Source organism: Pygocentrus nattereri, chromosome 15, assembly GCF_015220715.1.
Source record: "Pygocentrus nattereri isolate fPygNat1 chromosome 15, fPygNat1.pri, whole genome shotgun sequence".
Classification (NCBI taxonomy): domain Eukaryota; kingdom Metazoa; phylum Chordata; class Actinopteri; order Characiformes; family Serrasalmidae; genus Pygocentrus; species Pygocentrus nattereri.
The window spans coordinates 37,886,875-37,905,538 of NC_051225.1; the positions used below are offsets into that span (position 1 = coordinate 37,886,875).

At 41.1% G+C, this 18,664-nt stretch overlaps 1 protein-coding gene across 2 annotated transcripts; it reads left to right on the top strand.

Moving 5' to 3' along the window:
• Window positions 1-6: 6 nt before the first annotated feature.
• LOC108439637 (cleavage and polyadenylation specificity factor subunit 7) lies at window positions 7-18,148 on the top strand. Of its 2 annotated transcripts, none has more exons than XM_017718148.2 (9): window positions 7-534; window positions 1,856-2,047; window positions 4,407-4,510; window positions 4,873-5,018; window positions 6,205-6,571; window positions 9,051-9,169; window positions 14,376-14,523; window positions 16,187-16,397; window positions 17,764-18,148. In XM_017718148.2, exons 1-8 carry the CDS (start codon window positions 457-459, stop codon window positions 16,395-16,397), a joined length of 1,365 nt encoding a protein of 454 aa, XP_017573637.1. In that variant the 5' UTR covers window positions 7-456; the 3' UTR covers window positions 17,764-18,148. The 2 variants fall into 2 exon arrangements, with proteins under 2 accessions (XP_017573637.1, XP_017573638.1); XM_017718149.2 differs by having other exon boundaries at window positions 12-534; window positions 9,054-9,169; window positions 17,764-18,147.
• Window positions 18,149-18,664: the final 516 nt, after the last annotated feature.

Sequence of the window (18,664 nt, forward strand, 5' to 3'; positions counted from 1 at the left end):
ATGACACCTATACGAGAAATTACGACTCGGAACCGCCAAACGGCGACGATGTTTCTTTCCGGAGGTTATTTCGGATTTGCACTCACGGCCGAGTGCTGTGAAGAGATTTTTTGTCGAAATTGATTCGGTAAACAGCGATTTTGTTGGCGAATCTTCACGGTTTTCAAAGCGAAAATTGGCAGAGATTTTCATCAACATTTCAAAGCGGCATTTGGCTCAGTTTGTGGCGGAAATGGCGCGTTTGGGCGGTTAAAACCGAGCGGGCAGGCGATGTAAGGGGAGTGTAAACAGAAAGCCTGGCCGTTACTTTCTGATAGCTGCTGCGTTTAGTCCTGAAATCAGCTTGGAACCATATTAAACGTGCAAACGTGTTTTGGGACTGTTAGTCGTCCAGACACGGCGGCCAGACTGCCACATCCCGCAGAAGCACAGCTGGTGGAGGGCTCAGCCTCAGCGATGGCTGCGGCGGAGCACGTCGACATCTACGACGAGGAGCTGAAGGCGGAGGAGGAGGAAGAGGAGGAGGAGGAGGAGGTGGGAGAGCGTCCCTGCTGCAGCCCCGTGGGGCTTCTGGAGGAACCTTAAAACGTGTTATTACCACATGTGAAATCATACAGTAACATTATTTGCTGGTACCTTGTCACGTTGGTCCGGTTTAACTTCCCGTGTAAGGACTAAAGTTTAGCGCAGGCTTAGAAGACCTGGATCTACACTAGATGTTTGGAAGTGTTGAGAAATCCCTGTTAATGAATGAATTCGCAGCTGTTCATGTCCAGTAACTACATTTAGCGTGATAAATAAAACGCCATAGCACTGCAACTGATCCTGATTCATGAAATGTTTAATATAGAAGTGAACGAATATGTAATTCTCACATTTCCATTCCACGTGACTTCATTCAGTGTGATGCTTTGATTAAAGGCAGCAGCCCCAGCTTAGAGCAGGCCGCCAAAAATGGTCTAAGCACTAAGTATTATGATCTGCTATGCCAGTGAGCCCTTGATTAAAGGGGAATCTGCCAGTTTGTAGTGTGTGAGGTGTAAACAGAGTCATTCAGAGGGTTTGGTGTGAAATGGTTCAGATGTCTTTACAGTGGTGGTGATGGGAACCAGGGGTCGCCGTGACAAACACAGAAATATAGACATTTTATTTACTACCCAGAACCACCAGAGACCCTACACAAGTCTTTTGAGCTTTTATATGTAAAATATAAGACAGCTAAGATCATTATGATCATATACTCACAGTTTAAATACTCAAATGCACACCGAATTATAAAGCACGTTGATCAAAAGCAAGAGAATAAAAATAAGTCTTTAAACGTTTTTTAAAAACCTGGATTGAATCAGAGAGTCTGACATCAGTAGGAAGATTATATGTAGTGTTGATGATGGGAAAATAGTGGAAAATCTGGAATGAAACGTCTTCTGGGACTGTTTTGGCTCACTGCATCCCGCATGTGCTTCTCCACTTTGAGTACGTTTTAGACCGAAATGTTGTCAAAACTAAGTAAAGCAGCGTCTCGGACGTCAGGCAGTGAATTCAGAATCGTTTCATGTAGGAACTTTCTGTGAGGGAGCTTTTAGAAGTGGACGTCTGGTTCCTATCACCACCACTGTGAGATGTTCGGACTCGGTGTTCAGAATTTTTCTCTAGAATGGAGCATTTCACACCAAAGCGCTCTGAGTGACTCTACATCTTAGTCTTTTAACGATGCAGGAAAAACCTGGAAACATTGCTGGAGTCCCCCTTTAATGTCCCCCCTAATGCAGTCATATATGAGCCATTTTCTATAGCAAACATTCATGCTCTTCAAAATTACTAAAAGTTTATCATCTGTCTCTCTGACCTGCAGGCTGGGGACTTTCTCTCGGCGGAAAACGACGCTCTCTATGACGATGTGTTGACCGGTTCTATGAGCAGTGAGGGCCCACTAGAGAAGCAGAAAACTAAGGAGGATAACAAGCCGGAAGTAGTCTACACGTATAAAGGATGTAAAGCGGATAAATCGAAACGATTTGCAGTCTATGTGGGCAACTTCTCCTGGGTGAGCAAATTAGCGTCCAGTTGTTTTGAGTAAGGCATTCCGCTAGAGGTTGTTTCCGAAATGTTCTCTTGTATGTTCTTAAAAAAAATGACAAAATGTTCGTTTTCACAGCAATTTATGGGCTAATAATGGTCGTCAGTTACCTTTGAACTTCTACAGTTATACATCTATATATAGATGTACTTCATTGATCATCAAAAGGAAATCTGGGTGCTGTGGACACCTGAGGAGAGTTTAGGTCCTCCCCCTTTTCCTTCAGACTGAACAAGTGCCCTCTTGGTTAGTTCTGTTTCAGTGAAGCCCACTCCCGTTTCTTAATTTTACCCCTACCCCTTGTTTTCAAGTATCACCTTGCCCCTTGGAGCGGAGTTAGAGGGGTAGTGGTTGAAATCTTCCCTCTGAAATGGGACCCTCGAATAAAAAGAGCATCACTTCATTAACAGCTACTAGCGCCGCTCTGCAGGCGACCCTGCCCGTCTGCAGGGACAGCAGAGGAGGGGAAAGTTCAGCTCCTCGCTGCTGCCGTCATACGCCTCTGTGTGGAGTCTCTGAAAAACCTCTGTTTAAAGGGCCGTGTAAGTTAAGTGCCTCTTTTTAATCCCACAAACGGGGAAATTCCACCTCCGCATTTAGCCCATCCGTGAAGTGATACACCACATACACACTAGTGAATACACACACACTGGGGGGGGCAGTGAGCACACTTGCCCGGAGTGGTGGGCATCCGGGGAACAATTGGGGGTTAGGTGTCTTGCTCAAGGACACCTCAGTCATGGACTGTCGGCACTGGGGATCAAACCGGCGACCTTCCGGTCACAGGGCCAGTTCCCTAAGCTCCAGCCCACGACTGCCCCATGTAGTCCTAACTCTTCGCCTTACCCCTGTATATCAGCAAGAATCGGGACACCTTAGCCCCTCTCGTACATTTCCGAGCACTTGCGGTCAGAATTCCGCACTTATTAAGTGTCACGTTGCATAATAAACCTGAACAGTATGGAAAAAATCGAATATTACGATACTTTGTGAAGGTCGGGATGTTTATTTTCTTGTAGTATGAGAACTATAAATCCAGTAACATTGCGTGTACTGAGCTGCACTAAATCCAGTTAAGCAGGACTAATGAAGCAGTAGCACTGATGATGTCCACAATATGTTCAGAAAAGCTATTGTGACACAGTTTATCCAGATAACAGTGAATACTGTCATATTACCCACCCCATTGCATCGAAATTGTAAAAAGAAGCAGGGACTTATGCGAGGCTCTGCTCCTAAACAGTTATCATCCACCCAGCAAATCCATGTGCTTTTTTATTTTCACTTGACATTTTGCCACGACCCCAAATTAGACTGATAGGTGAGTAGATCCTAAATATTTTCCCTCCCCCTAAGAAGGTGTAAGTTGGGACGAAAACCACTGCAACCAAAATATGGCTCATTCGGAGTTCTGTGAGCGGGGTGGCAGGAATAACTTATGCCGTTGGGCGTTAAGAGTCAGGCTCTATCCTTTAGGTAACTATGATATTGTTGATGTCTAAGCTCGATTTTGGTTCAGGCGAGCTCAGATTAGTTTTCTGTCCAGTTTCTTGGTTTCAGTTTCCGTTCAGTCGTCGTTCGTCGTTTTGACGTTTTTCCTCCGTTTTGCTCCTCTGATCGGATTGAACTACATAACGAAAAAACACTGTTTCTTGCGTTACAAGCTGTAAAATCAAAACATCTTTTGTTTTGTTGCTTTGTTTTTGTGGTAAAGTCCTATAGATGGTTGTTGGGGAAGGGTGGGAGCACACATTACGTTGCAGTGCATGCTGGAAACTGTAGTGCAGTTCATGGTGAAATGGGCTGATATTATAAGAAAATTTACATAATTTACTGAGCTGAATAGGATTATGCCACAGGCCTTGTGCTTTAAGTGTATGAGATGAGAGTGGACTGTGTTTTCTGCCAAGTACCGTCCACAGAATCTACTCGTAATACTCATGGCAACTCAAGTCCTTAGTAACAAAGCAAAGCTCTTTAAAACCGTGTGTCTGCGAAAATCCACCCAATCCAACTTAGTGTTTAAATGGTCTGTCCCGCTGCACCATTTAAGGTGGAACGCAGATTTTGAATACTGTACTGGTTTCAGTTTCAGTGCTGGGTGGGTTTGGGTCTCAACGTTAGCAGCACCATTTGGGCCTGATGGAGTCAGGGTTCTTGGTCAAGGGTACAGGCTGGCTTCAGGCTTCGGCTTCATGCCCGTGCAGACCTCTTATCCCTGCTCCTCTGCTTGTTACCGCTGTAATCCTGAATTTCCTTCAGAGTGAATCAAATATTTATCTGTTAATTGTGTGCAATCACTTTCTGTCTGTTCTCCTTCTCAAAGTGGACCTCAGACAAAGATCTCATCTCGGTGGCGCGGACACTGGGAGTTAAAGATGTTGTGGATATTAAGTTTGCAGAGAACAGAGCTAATGGTCAGTCTAGAGGGTAAGTTTTTTCTCTGTAACCCAATTGTCTCTCTCTCTCTTCTTCCCTCTATCGTTCTCTCTCTCGCTTTGTTTTTCTGTCGCTCTTTCAGCGTCCTCTTTATGTCTTTCTCTCTTATATGCTCTTTTCTTTCATGTTTGCTCTCTCTCTCCTGTCTCTCTCCCTCTTTCTCTTCAGGTCAATGTAGTGGTCATTATATTATTTTTTATTACTATTTTATTATTATTATTATTATTCCTCTCCTTCTTATGTCTTTGCCACTGTTTCTCTCTCTCCCTCTCTCTTTTCTCCTCCCCTGTTTTCTCTCCCGCTGTCTCTCTCTCGGTCTCTCTCATTAAACTGTCTGTCTCTGTTATTTACAGTTTTGCTGAGATCGTGGTGTCCACAGAGGAGTCCGTGAAGCGGTTAATAGAGACGATGCCTCAGTGTCAGATAAACGGAGAGAAGGTCGACTGTCGCTACGCTACACGGAAGAACCTGGCTGTGTTCGAGGCTCAGGCCCGAAAACGTGAGTGATCGTTTTAGAGTAAGATCGGTTTTGTCTATGATGTCCCAGTCTAATCCAGTGGATCCTGGCGTAATTACCAAATTCAGTTTATTAACAATTTCATGAAATTCCTTGACGACAGATTTATGTTAATTGAGCACCTTCATCTCAATTTTAATCCCAATTAGATTTTCTAATGTTGATCCAGGCCCATCATCATTATCAGTTTCTCCACACCAGACTTGTTACTTGTTAAGGAGCTCGCTTTGTGCACAGGGGCTCAGTCATGCCAGAACATTGCTGGAACATTTTGCCACAAATTTGAAAAATAGCACCAGCCCATTATCTATCCTCCAAACCTTGACTGTTGGTACTGTGCATTCTGGTGGGTAATGTTCTCCTGGCATCCGCCAAACCCAAATTCGTCCTTTAGAGTGCCAGATAATCTCACCCCAGAGAACACGTTGCCACTGCTACAGAGTCCAGTGGCGGTGTGCCTTGCGCATAGTGATCTTAGGCTTGTGTGCAACTGCTCCACCATGGAAAACCCAATTTATGAAGCTCTTGACACACAGTTACTGTGTTGATTTGGTTTCCAGAGCCAGTTTGGAACCCGGTAGTGAGTGATGTAAAAGGGGATAGGTGACTTTTATGCGCTTCATGTTTCAGCACTCAGCAGCCCCATTTAGTGAGGTTTTTATGTTGTAGCACTTACAGTTGTCTGGGGCAGCTCTGGGGCAGGGCAGAAATTTCACAAACTGGCTTGGGGCAGAGATGGCATCCTATGACAGTGCCATGTTTAAAGTCACTGAGCTCTTCAGTGCAGCCTGTCCTGCTGCCAATGGTTTGTCTTGGAGACTGCATGGCTGTATGTTTTTATACACTGGTTAGTAATAGGTGTGGCAGGGACACCTCACAAATTGAGAGGGTTGTCCACATATTTTTGGCTATGTTGTGTGTGTGTGTGTGTACATACACATTTGTGTGATAAATATGATACATTGTGCAACAACAGATGAGCTACAGTCAGTAATTAGTTGTGTACTGAAATTTGTGCACCTGTAAGGTAGGTGTTTCTGATAAACTGTCCACTCAGAGTATTAAAAGGCATTTCTCATGTACAGTGAGTAGCAGTGTGATCACGGTGTGATGTTTTGTCCATATCACACAGCTCTGACACTGTCTGTATTTGTGTCTTTCTGACCAGGCATCCCGCAACGCTCGAACTCCAAAACCGATTCAGACAAAGCGGACAGTCGCTCGTCCATTTCCTCTCCAACTGACCTTCAGCTACCCCCTTTGCCCCCAGTGTTCCCCCCACCACCCCACATAGCAAAACCCCCCTCCCTCCTCCCGTCTTTTTTCAACCCTCTTCCTCCCCCCTTCCCTCCACCTCACCTCCAGGCTCCGCCACTCCCTCACCTGTTCCCCCCTCCTTCCCCTCACATGCCTAACACACACACACCACCCCCACACATCCCCAACACACACACCCCCTCGCTGCACATCAACCCCGCCTTCTTCCCTCCCACACACGACACGCACAACAGCAGCACAGCGTACAGCCGACACAGGTGAGAAACCCGTTACTGCCACTTACACTGTGACACGTCATTATTGAAGAGTTTGAGGTCATTTGTACGACGTTTTTCAGTTTCTAGACTTTTTGTCCGAATATATGTGGGATACAGTCAGTACATCTAGATCACTGACTCACAAAAAGACAGATTTAGACCACTTATAGAGCAAAACAACCTGTGTAATAGAAGTTGCGCGACTTCAGAATTTTTTTTTAATTTAAGTCGACAGAAAAAAATCAAATCAAAGTCGACTAATCGCTGATGACATCATAAGTAAATCCACCGGAGAAGGGAATGCTTTGGAACGACAGCAGCTTTTCCATGATGAGGCCAAAGTGTGGCATGCACCGCTAGCCTTCAGAGAATCTGAAAGAGGAATCTATATAGTAGCATAAAAGGGTTCTTTGGCTCGTAACAATAGTGGAACCCTTTTTGGTGCTCCATCCTATTATTTGTGAAAAAAGGTTCTATGTAGAACCATCTACAGCACATTCTCCATCATGCAAAGTGTTCTTTGAGCATTCATGGTTCTATATAGAACCGTTTTCTTTGCCAAAGAACACGTAGAGAATCATAATTTAAAGGGTGTAACATCTCTTGTGAAAACGGATTGTTTTGGTGCTTGAAATGTGTTTACCAAAGTTTCAAGTTCACAAAAGTTCTCCTGATCACTGCTTTCCAAAACCGCTGCAGCAGCTTCAGTGGTTGTAAACCGTTTGCGCACGATTTCACGTCTGAGTCCACGATGAATTGGTTTGCGGCATGATGGTCAGTCCTTAGTGATTTCCTGAGTGTCCATTTGTCAGTTTCACACAGAATGTAGACGCACACACGAATCCACCAGCTCCACACGGTGAGAGGCAGATGGCGTGTATCTCAGCCCCTCTTCATAGGCTCATAACTCTGGATGTTTTGTATGTCTCGTATGATCTCGTTATAAGACGGAATGGAAAGGGTCGCTCTACAGACTCAGGACGTGTTTGAACTGTATTTCTGTGCTGGATTATCACAAAGATATTAAAAGAAACACAGAGAAACGTATGATTTGATGCAGCGTCGCATCCGTCAACCCCAGAGGTTAATCAAATTTCCACTTCCACTTTTGCGTAAGTGTAAAGTTCACTCCTAAAAATGACAAAAAAAAAGAAATAAAATAGAAAGAAATTGTGCATTTTGGAACAAAACCCTTCAAACGCTGTGATGCCTATTGTGTACTGTGAAAATACATAAAGTATAATGCAGTATTTTTGCTGTATTGCCCATCTTTACTCTCTGCTCTGCAAGCAAAAAGTTTTATTCAAGTGATAACATCTTAATGTTATCAATGTTGTCAATGAGTCTCATTATGAGGTTGCTGTGAGAACAAGATTTATAAACCTATTTCAGATATGTTTTACTCGTTGTAAGTAAATACAGCACTGTGGGAAAGTTTTGGTCATCTAAGCCAATTTTTAACCAGTTGACCTCAGCAGGGAGTTTATCACAATATACATTAGAATAAAGTCGTATTCATAATTCAAATAAACAGAAAAACAATAAAAAGTAACAAGAATTTCTAGGGTCCATATTTTTCCTGGACACCTTCACAGCCGCCAAAGAGACTCGTTAATATCATCAATTACATCATGAGCTCAATTTACTGAGCACTGATTGGTCAAACTAGGAGCTGCTTTTTAACTACATATAATACTGGGCTTCCTCGAGGAGAGGCTTGGAGATGGGGAAACACACACACCAACATCCAGAAAATCATATATATAAAATAATTATTAATTAGTATTCTATACATTTTATTTATTCAAATATTGACACTTTTCTCAGCAAATAAACACAAGCTACACAAATAGGTTTTGAAAATGTGTCTTGGGTGCCTGAGACTTTCGCACAGTGCTGTATATCTAGTGAATGGGCTTATTCCTTTGGCAAACTTTTTCTTGTTTCAAGAAATAATGTGGAAAATTTAGCTTATTGTAGTAAAATTACCACCCGTGGAAAAAGACACTTCAACTAGATGCGTTTATTAAATGAAGTAAAATTTCATAGAAATAACGTTATGGTGTTCTTCCAGTCTCCTAATGTGAAATATATAGACTAAGTCTAAGACTTGGGTATCATTTTTTGAGGTGTGCACTGCATTTATGTGGCTCCCTGCTCCAGCAGATCAGCAGACATGCTGATAAAAGCATCGATGATACCCTGACGAGTTGAATCAGGTGTGTTAAAGCAGGTAAAGCGCAGACATGCAGTGCTTGAGGCCCTAAGACTGATTTCAAACCATGGACATGAGCATTATTAGAATCAGCACTGCCTTATTTATCCTCTTGAGCACGTTATTTATTAATATGGTCCTGGAAGCTGTAATAATAGCATTTTACAGAGTCTGAGACAGCGTGGGTCTAAAGAGAGCAAGTGTGTGTGTGTGTGTCTGTCTGTGTGTGTGTTGTGAGAATAATGACCCAGCGCTGTCCTCCAGCAGGGAGGGAGACGTCCCCGCTGTGCTGACACCGGAGGGGGAGTTTGAGGAGCTGATGAACAGAAACAGAACCATCGCCAGCAGCGCCATCACTAAAGCCATGTCTGGAGCCACTACAGGTCTCTGCTTTATTCTCACGTTCAGCATTAAAGCCCTATTATATATCGTACACACTTAAAAACAAAGTGCTTCTTTAGAAAAGAAGAAGGTTCTGTGTTGAACCAAAGAACTCTTTGCATGATTAAAGGATTTCTTTCCTTGTGAAAGCCTTTTTCAGATTGATGAAAAATGTGTTGTATATAGTTCTATATAGAACCTATTTGAAAAGGGTTCTATAGAACTGCACTAGGGGTTCTACTATTGTTACAAGCTGGACATCATAACAATAGAAGGACCTTTTTTAGGTGCTATATAGAACCCTTTTTAAAAAGAGAACCATCTACAGCACATTCTGAAGGGAATGCAAAGAACCCTTTAATCTCAAGGGTTCTTTCAGTATTAATGGTTCTACATGTAACCATTTTCTTTACTGAAGAACCCTTGAAGTGTGTCGACCACATATAAATTATGGAATGTCCGCAGGAAAACGGGCGCTCCAGAGCATCTTGGAGGCTCGCGCAGCATCAGAGTATTTCAGTTAGGATGCCGCGTCAGCTGTCGGACTAGAAAGGTGTCTGGAGTGAAAAGACATGAAAAGACGCTTCATCCAGCGTCAAAAAAATCGAACCATTTCAACTTTGGCTACAATGGATTCTGTCAACCAGTAGAAATGTGCAGGCAGACAACGGATGAAAATCCAAGAAAGAGGACAGTAGCGATGTTCTTTATGACTTCCTTGCCTTTGTGGCTGCTATCTGTTTGGCTTTATTCTAGTGTGGATGTGAAAGCTGTACAGTGAAGAAACAGGACTGGAAAATATTGATTAACTTGAACTTTGGTGTTGACAGACTTATTTTGTGCATGTTATGAGAAGACAGTTGTGCTTATAACAGTTGAAAGTGAAAGAGAAGGAGGATGAGCAGCAATAAGGTGGATGGAGACACTCAGAGGAATCATGAAAAAGCCTGATAACCCCTTAAAATCACTCCACAATTATTACAGTCAGACTGTAAAACTACACACGCTGCCGATTCATACTGGATTAAAATCACTCCACAATTATTACAGTCAGACTGTAAAACTACACACGCTGCAGATTCATACTGGATTAAAATCACTCCACAATTATTACAGTCAGACTGTAAAACTACACACGCTGCAGATTCATACTGGATTAAAATCACTCCACAATTATTACAGTCAGACTGTAAAACTACACACACTGCAGATTCATACTGGATTAAAATCGCTCCACAATTATTACCATCAGACTGTAAAACTACACACTGCAGATTCATACTGGATTAAAATCACCCCACAATTATTACCATCAGACTGTAAAACTACACGCTGCAGATTCATACTGGATTAAAATCACTCCACAATTATTACAGTCAGACTGTAAAACTACACGCTGCAGAGTCATACTGGATTAAAATCACTCCACAATTATTACAGTCAGACTGTAAAACTACACACTGCAGATTCATACTGGATTAAAATCACTCCACAATTATTACAGTCAGACTGTAAAACTACACACTGCAGATTCATACTGGATTAAAATCGCTCCACAATTATTACAGTCAGACTGTAAATCTACACACTGCAGATTCATACTGGATTAAAATCACTCCACAATTATTACAGTCAGACTGTAAAACTACACACACTGCAAATTCATACTGGATTAAAATCGCTCCACAATTATTACAGCCAGACTGTAAAACTACACACGCTGCAGATTCATACTGGATTAAAATCACTCCACAATTATTACCGTCAGACTGTAAAACTACACACTGCAGATTCATACTGGATTAAAATCACTCCACAATTACTACAGTCAGACTGTAAAACTACACACACTGCAGATTCATACTGGATTAAAATCACTCCACAATTATTACCGTCAGACTGTAAAACTACACACTGCAGATTCATACTGGATTAAAATCACTCCACAATTATTACAGTCAGACTGTAAAACTACACACACTGCAGATTCATACTGGATTAAAATCACTCCACAATTATTACCGTCAGACTGTAAAACTACACACTGCAGATTCATACTGGATTAAAATCACTCCACAATTATTACAGTCAGACTGTAAAACTACACACACTGCAGATTCATACTGGATTAAAATCACTCCACAATTATTAGTCAGACTGTAAAACTACACACACTGCAGATTCATACTGGATTAAAATCGCTCCACAATTATTACAGTCAGACTGTAAAACTACACACTGCAGATTCATACTGGATTAAAATCACTCCACAATTATTACAGTCAGACTGTAAAACTACACACACTGCAAATTCATACTGGATTAAAATCACTCCACAATTATTACAGTCAGACTGTAAAACTACACACACTGCAAATTCATACTGGATTAAAATCGCTCCACAATTATTACAGCCAGACTGTAAAACTACACACGCTGCAGATTCATACTGGATTAAAATCACTCCACAATTATTACAGTCAGACTGTAAAACTACACACACTGCAAATTCATACTGGATTAAAATCGCTCCACAATTATTACAGCCAGACTGTAAAACTACACACGCTGCAGATTCATACTGGATTAAAATCACTCCACAATTATTACCGTCAGACTGTAAAACTACACACTGCAGATTCATACTGGATTAAAATCACTCCACAATTACTACAGTCAGACTGTAAAACTACACACACTGCAGATTCATACTGGATTAAAATCACTCCACAATTATTACAGTCAGACTGTAAAACTACACACTGCAGATTCATACTGGATTAAAATCACTCCACAATTATTACAGTCAGACTGTAAAACTACACACACTGCAGATTCATACTGGATTAAAATCATTCCACAATTATTACCGTCAGACTGTAAAACTACACACTGCAGATTCATACTGGATTAAAATCACTCCACAATTATTACCGTCAGACTGTAAAACTACACACACTGCAGATTCATACTGGATTAAAATCACTCCACAATTATTACAGTCAGACTGTAAAACTACACACACTGCAGATTCATACTGGATTAAAATCGCTCCACAATTATTACAGTCAGACTGTAAAACTACACACGCTGCAGTTTCATACTGGATTAAAATCACTCCACAATTATTACAGTCAGACTGTAAAACTACACACTGCAGATTCATACTGGATTAAAATCACTCCACAATTATTACAGTCAGACTGTAAAACTACACACTGCAGATTCATACTGGATTAAAATCACTCCACAATTATTACAGTCAGACTGTAAAACTACACACTGCAGATTCATACTGGATTAAAATCACTCCACAATTATTACAGTCAGACTGTAAAACTACACACACTGCAGATTCATACTGGATTAAAATCACTCCACAATTATTACAGTCAGACTGTAAAACTACACACACTGCAGATTCATACTGGATTAAAATCACACCACAATTATTACAGTCAGACTGTAAAACTACACACACTGCAGATTCATACTGGATTAAAATCACTCCACAATTATTACAGTCAGACTGTAAAACTACACACACTGCAGATTCATACTGGATTAAAATCACACCACAATTATTACAGTCAGACTGTAAAACTACACACACTGCAGATTCATACTGGATTAAAATCACTCCACAATTATTACAGTCAGACTGTAAAACTACACGCTGCAGATTCATACTGGATTAAAATCACTCCACAATTATTACAGTCAGACTGTAAAACTACACGCTGCAGATTCATACTGGATTAAAATCACTCCACAATTATTACAGTCAGACTGTAAAACTACACACTGCAGATTCATACTGGATTAAAATCACTCCACAATTATTACAGTCAGACTGTAAAACTACACACACTGCAGATTCATACTGGATTAAAATCACACCACAATTATTACAGTCAGACTGTAAAACTACACACACTGCAGATTCATACTGGATTAAAATCACTCCACAATTATTACAGTCAGACTGTAAAACTACACACACTGCAGATTAATACTGGATTAAAATCACACCACAATTATTACAGTCAGACTGTAAAACTACACACACTGCAGATTCATACTGGATTAAAATCACTCCACAATTATTACAGTCAGACTGTAAAACTACACGCTGCAGATTCATACTGGATTAAAATCACTCCACAATTATTACAGTCAGACTGTAAAACTACACACACTGCAGATTCATACTGGATTAAAATCACTCCACAATTATTACAGTCAGACTGTAAAACTACACACACTGCAGATTCATACTGGATTAAAATCACTCCACAATTATTACAGTCAGACTGTAAAACTACACACACTGCAGATTCATACTGGATTAAAATCACTCCACAATCATTACAGTCAGACTGTAAAACTACACACACTGCAGATTCATACTGGATTAAAATCACACCACAATTATTACAGTCAGACTGTAAAACTACACACACTGCAGATTCATACTGGATTAAAATCACTCCACAATTATTACAGTCAGACTGTAAAACTACACACACTGCAGATTCATACTGGATTAAAATCACACCACAATTATTACAGTCAGACTGTAAAACTACACACTCTGCAGATTCATACTGGATTAAAATCACACCACAATTATTACAGTCAGACGGTAAAACTACACACACTGCAGATTCATACTGGATTAAAATCACTCCACAATTATTACAGTCAGACTGTAAAACTACACACTGCAGATTCATACTGGATTAAAATCACTCCACAATTATTACAGTCAGACTGTAAAACTACACACTGCAGATTCATACTGGATTAAAATCACACCACAATTATTACAGTCAGACTGTAAAACTACACACACTGCAGATTCATACTGGATTAAAATCACTCCACAATTATTACAGTCAGACTGTAAAACTACACACACTGCAGATTCATACTGGATTAAAATCACTCCACAATTATTACAGTCAGACTGTAAAACTACACACACTGCAGATTCATACTGGACTAAAATCACTCCACAATTATTACAGTCAGACTGTAAAACTACACACTGCAGATTCATACTGGATTAAAATCTCAGATTTATGTAGATAATATTGTTACCATCACCGAATATTTGGCATAACATCATTTAAATAATATTTATATCATTTGATTAATATTGGCACATTTCTTACAAACTACTTTTTTCTCTTTTTCTTCTATCAGGTGATGTCTCTATGGCCATAGAGACCCTGCTTACAGCCATTGCAGTGATTAAGCAGTCTCGAGTCTACAGTGATGAGCGCTGCAGAGCGCTGGTCGAGTCTCTGAAAGACTGTCTCTACTCAATAGAGAGCAAGTCATATGGCTCTAGGTATGTGTTTTATGTGCTTTACGTTATTGTTTCTGAACCTGGTCATTGGGACCAGATAGAGGGTCCATGCTTTTGCTCCAATTCACAACGCGCAGGGGTGGAGGAAAACCACTGCGTTAGGTCATCTATTCTGGTATTTGCTAAAAATAATATTATCCAGCAGCGCACTAATGCTGTAACTGGGTTGTCAGGCTAACTTGATCAAACATTTGTTTAAAATCAACCAAAATGTATGAATAAATTGGTATTGATTAGTCAACATGATAAGCCTGATGGACAGACTCATTTATGTTCATTTTGTGCCACATAGTGTTTGTATTCATAGCTGCTGCTAACCATCATTTTTATAATGGATTCATCAGTTACTTATCTTTTCATCAACTATGACTTCTGTTGCCAACATCATTAAAGTCAAATCTAAAAATTAAAATCAAAATCTGTGAAAGACATTATTTTTATTTATTTAGCTTTTTAAATGAAACAGTAGAAGCCGTATCGCCCCCTACGCTTCCTGTAGTGTATTACAGTCTGTCAGAGTGACTGTGTGGATCATATGAACATTATAGAGCTTTTTAAATGAAACAGTAGAAGCCGTATCGCCCCCTACGCTTCCTGTAGTGTATTACAGTCTGTCAGAGCGACTGTGTGGATCATATGAACATTATAGAGCTTTTTAAATGAAACAGTAGAAGCCGTATCGCCCCCTACGCTTCCTGTAGTGTATTACAGTCTGTCAGAGCGACTGTGTGGATCATATGAACATTATAGAGCTTTTTAAATGAAACAGTAGAAGCCGTATCGCCCCCTACGCTTCCTGTAGTGTATTACAGTCTGTCAGAGCGAGTGTGTGGATCATATGAACATTATAGAGCTTTTTAAATGAAACAGTAGAAGCCGTATCGCCCCCTACGCTTCCTGTAGTGTATTACAGTCTGTCAGAGTGACTGTGTGGATCATATGAACATTATAGAGCTTTTTAAATGAAACAGTAGAAGCCGTATCGCCCCCTACGCTTCCTGTAGTGTATTACAGTCTGTCAGAGCGACTGTGTGGATCATATGAACATTATAGAGCTTTTTAAATGAAACAGTAGAAGCCGTATCGCCCCCTACGCTTCCTGTAGTGTATTACAGTCTGTCAGAGTGACTGTGTGGATCATATGAATATTATAGAGCTTTTTAAATGAAACAGTAGAAGCCGTATCGCCCCCTACGCTTCCTGTAGTGTATTACAGTCTGTCAGAGCGACTGTGTGGATCATATGAACATTATAGAGCTTTTAAATGAAACCGTAGAAGCCGTATCGCCCCCTACGCTTCCTTTAGTGTATTACAGTCTGTCAGAGCGACTGTGTGGATCATATGAACATTATAGAGCTTTTTAAATGAAACAGTAGAAGCCGTATCGCCCCCTACGCTTCCTGTAGTGTGTTACAGTCTGTCAGAGTGACTGTGTGGATCATATGAACATTATAGAGCTTTTTAAATGAAACAGTAGAAGCCGTATCGCCCCCTACGCTTCCTGTAGTGTATTACAGTCTGTCAGAGTGACTGTGTGGATCATATGAACATTATAGAGCTTTATAGATTTGTTGTGGTATGAAGTGCCTTACCAGTATCTCATCATCATTATAATATTAATGTCATTTCCCTCTCCCTCTTAAGGAAAAGGCACCGGTCTCGAGAGCGAGACAGGGAGCGTGTCAGGAGTCGAGAGAGGGAGAGAGAGCGGGACAGAGACAGAGAGAGTTCGTATGGTCAGGGCTGGCCGGATGGAGGACCATCCAGGAGACACCATGAGCGCTCGTCCAGCATGGAGAGAGAGAGGGACAGGGGGCGAGAGCGCCATAGAGAGCACAGAGAGAGACACCGTTAGGTGAGCTGCTCACACTCGTTACCAGTGTCTCACAGCACACACTATGGCCCAATCCCATTTCTTATTTTTACCCCTACCCCTTGTTTTTGAGCATCTCCTTGCCCCTTAGAACTGAGTTACAATGGGTAGTGGTTGAAATCTTCCCTACAAAATGGAAAAACCCTCAAATTAAAAGAACATACTTTCATTAACAGCTACCAGCGCTGGGCGACCCTGCCCGTCTGCAGGGACAGCAGAGGAGGGGAAAGTTCAGCTCCTCACTGCTGGGCTTTAGTTACATTTAGGGATCAAACGCCTTCAAAGAGGACAATGATCCTTCTGTGATATGAAGCTGAAGTCAGCAATTCACCAGTTTCTTGCTTGAATTTTCCAGTTCCACCTTAAATGGAGCAGCCGGTACATTCTGGCGCTTCAGGCGTCAGCACTGCTGGACTATTTAAGGTGGAATGGGAAATTTAGCTAGCTAGTTGTCAAGACTTCAGCACACTATTAGTGATTTTTTTAATGCTTCTTAAGAAGAAAATGACCATCATCAACGGCAATGAAGATAATATAACGGTTATTGTCATTTTTAACTGAGAAAATTCTCACGTTTGTGGGTTTCTTTGGTCTCTTGTGGTCTTTTTTTTTTCTTTCTCTTAAAACTGTTTAGAGCGAGTCTCTGAGAAACCTTTGGTGGGTCACAATTTGGAGGGTCATTTAGCCCCAACACGGTGCCCTACCCCTCTATCTCGCCAAAAAACAGGACACCCTTCCCCTAGACATGAATATGCAGTAAAGGAGGGGTAGGGCCGTGAGCGGTAGGGTGAAATGGGATTGGGCCATAGCATTTACATTTACATATTCACAAATTAACAGCAGTATAACACAATTTATTTGCTTAGAGTTTAACATAGTGGGAAAACTGAAACATTTCATATGAAATGTTTGCCTTATTTTTTCACCCATTTCCATTTATGGCATTTGGCTGACGCTCTTATCCAGAGCGACTTACAATTTGATTGTTTTACACAGGGAGGCCAAGGTGGTGTTAGGAGTCTTGCCCAAGGACTCTTATTGGTATAGTGTAGGGTGGTTACCCAGGTGGGGATTGAACCCCAGTCTACAGCATAGAAGGCAGAGGTGTTAACCACTACACTAACCAAGCACCACCACATATCACCCAATATGTTAAATTCAAGAAATCAACAATAATTGTGCAATAAAGTGAGCCTCTGTAGAGAAAGTGTTCACTTATTTACATTAAAAAAACAGCTGAATGTGGAATTTGACCTGGAGGTGTTCAGCCTTTTCCATATGACTCTGTATATAACCCCACTTTCATCTCATGTTCACTGAGATTGACTTTACTCTGTATTCTGTCCAGAACGTCCATTCAGCTCAGGGCTTGAAAGGCAGGAGTGGGATGCGCATACAGCTGTAGGAGCGCCTACAGCAACAGAGGACCAGAAAGAAAAACCAACCCCAAACTTCATTCACATCACATGCTGAACGCCAGCACTGTTGAGCATTCATCACGTCTTAACCACATCTTCCTCTTCAGCACAGTCTGTCAAGCTCCATCCTCGTCACTGTGTAAATGGCATTGTATGTGAATTCGGATTTTTAGTTGGAAATGTACATTTCAGTGGCTGCTGACTGTTTGGTCATATTGTGGTACCGCCTTGGTTTTTGTTTGTTTTTAACACGGTTAAAAGTTAATGCATCTTTTTTTTTTGTCCACCATTGTACATTTTTTGTAATGAAATGCAATTGTACAATATTAAAAAAAGTGGATTCAGATGTTAGAGGTGTATTATTAAGGATCTTGATCCATATCATTTTATACAGTTGAGAGATCTGAATTTTTGTTCTAATTAGAATTAATTAGAATCACATCCATAAAATCCTCATATTTTTACTATTAAGTGATACCAAGGCGAGTCCGACTCCTGGTGACCATTTGGATGTTGTTTCCAGAATGGCCTGTCTTCACCATCCAAGGTTCTCTCAGAGGTCTCCACCAACACCACAGGTGGCATCAATATTTTTCCTGCCTCATTTTTGTTTTATCGTGCAGCTTTCACATCCATGAAGAACCACAGAGACCACAGAGAAGACCACAGCCTGGACGAGTCTGATCGTTGTTTGTAGAGACAATTTATTGCATTTGAAGATGTTTTTGAGTTCCTTCGTTCTTGCTGTGCCACGTCTCTTGACCGCTGGATCGTCCGTTGGAAATAATTGATCCGAGTTGGCAAAAGCTGCCCACATCTTCTCCATCAGTG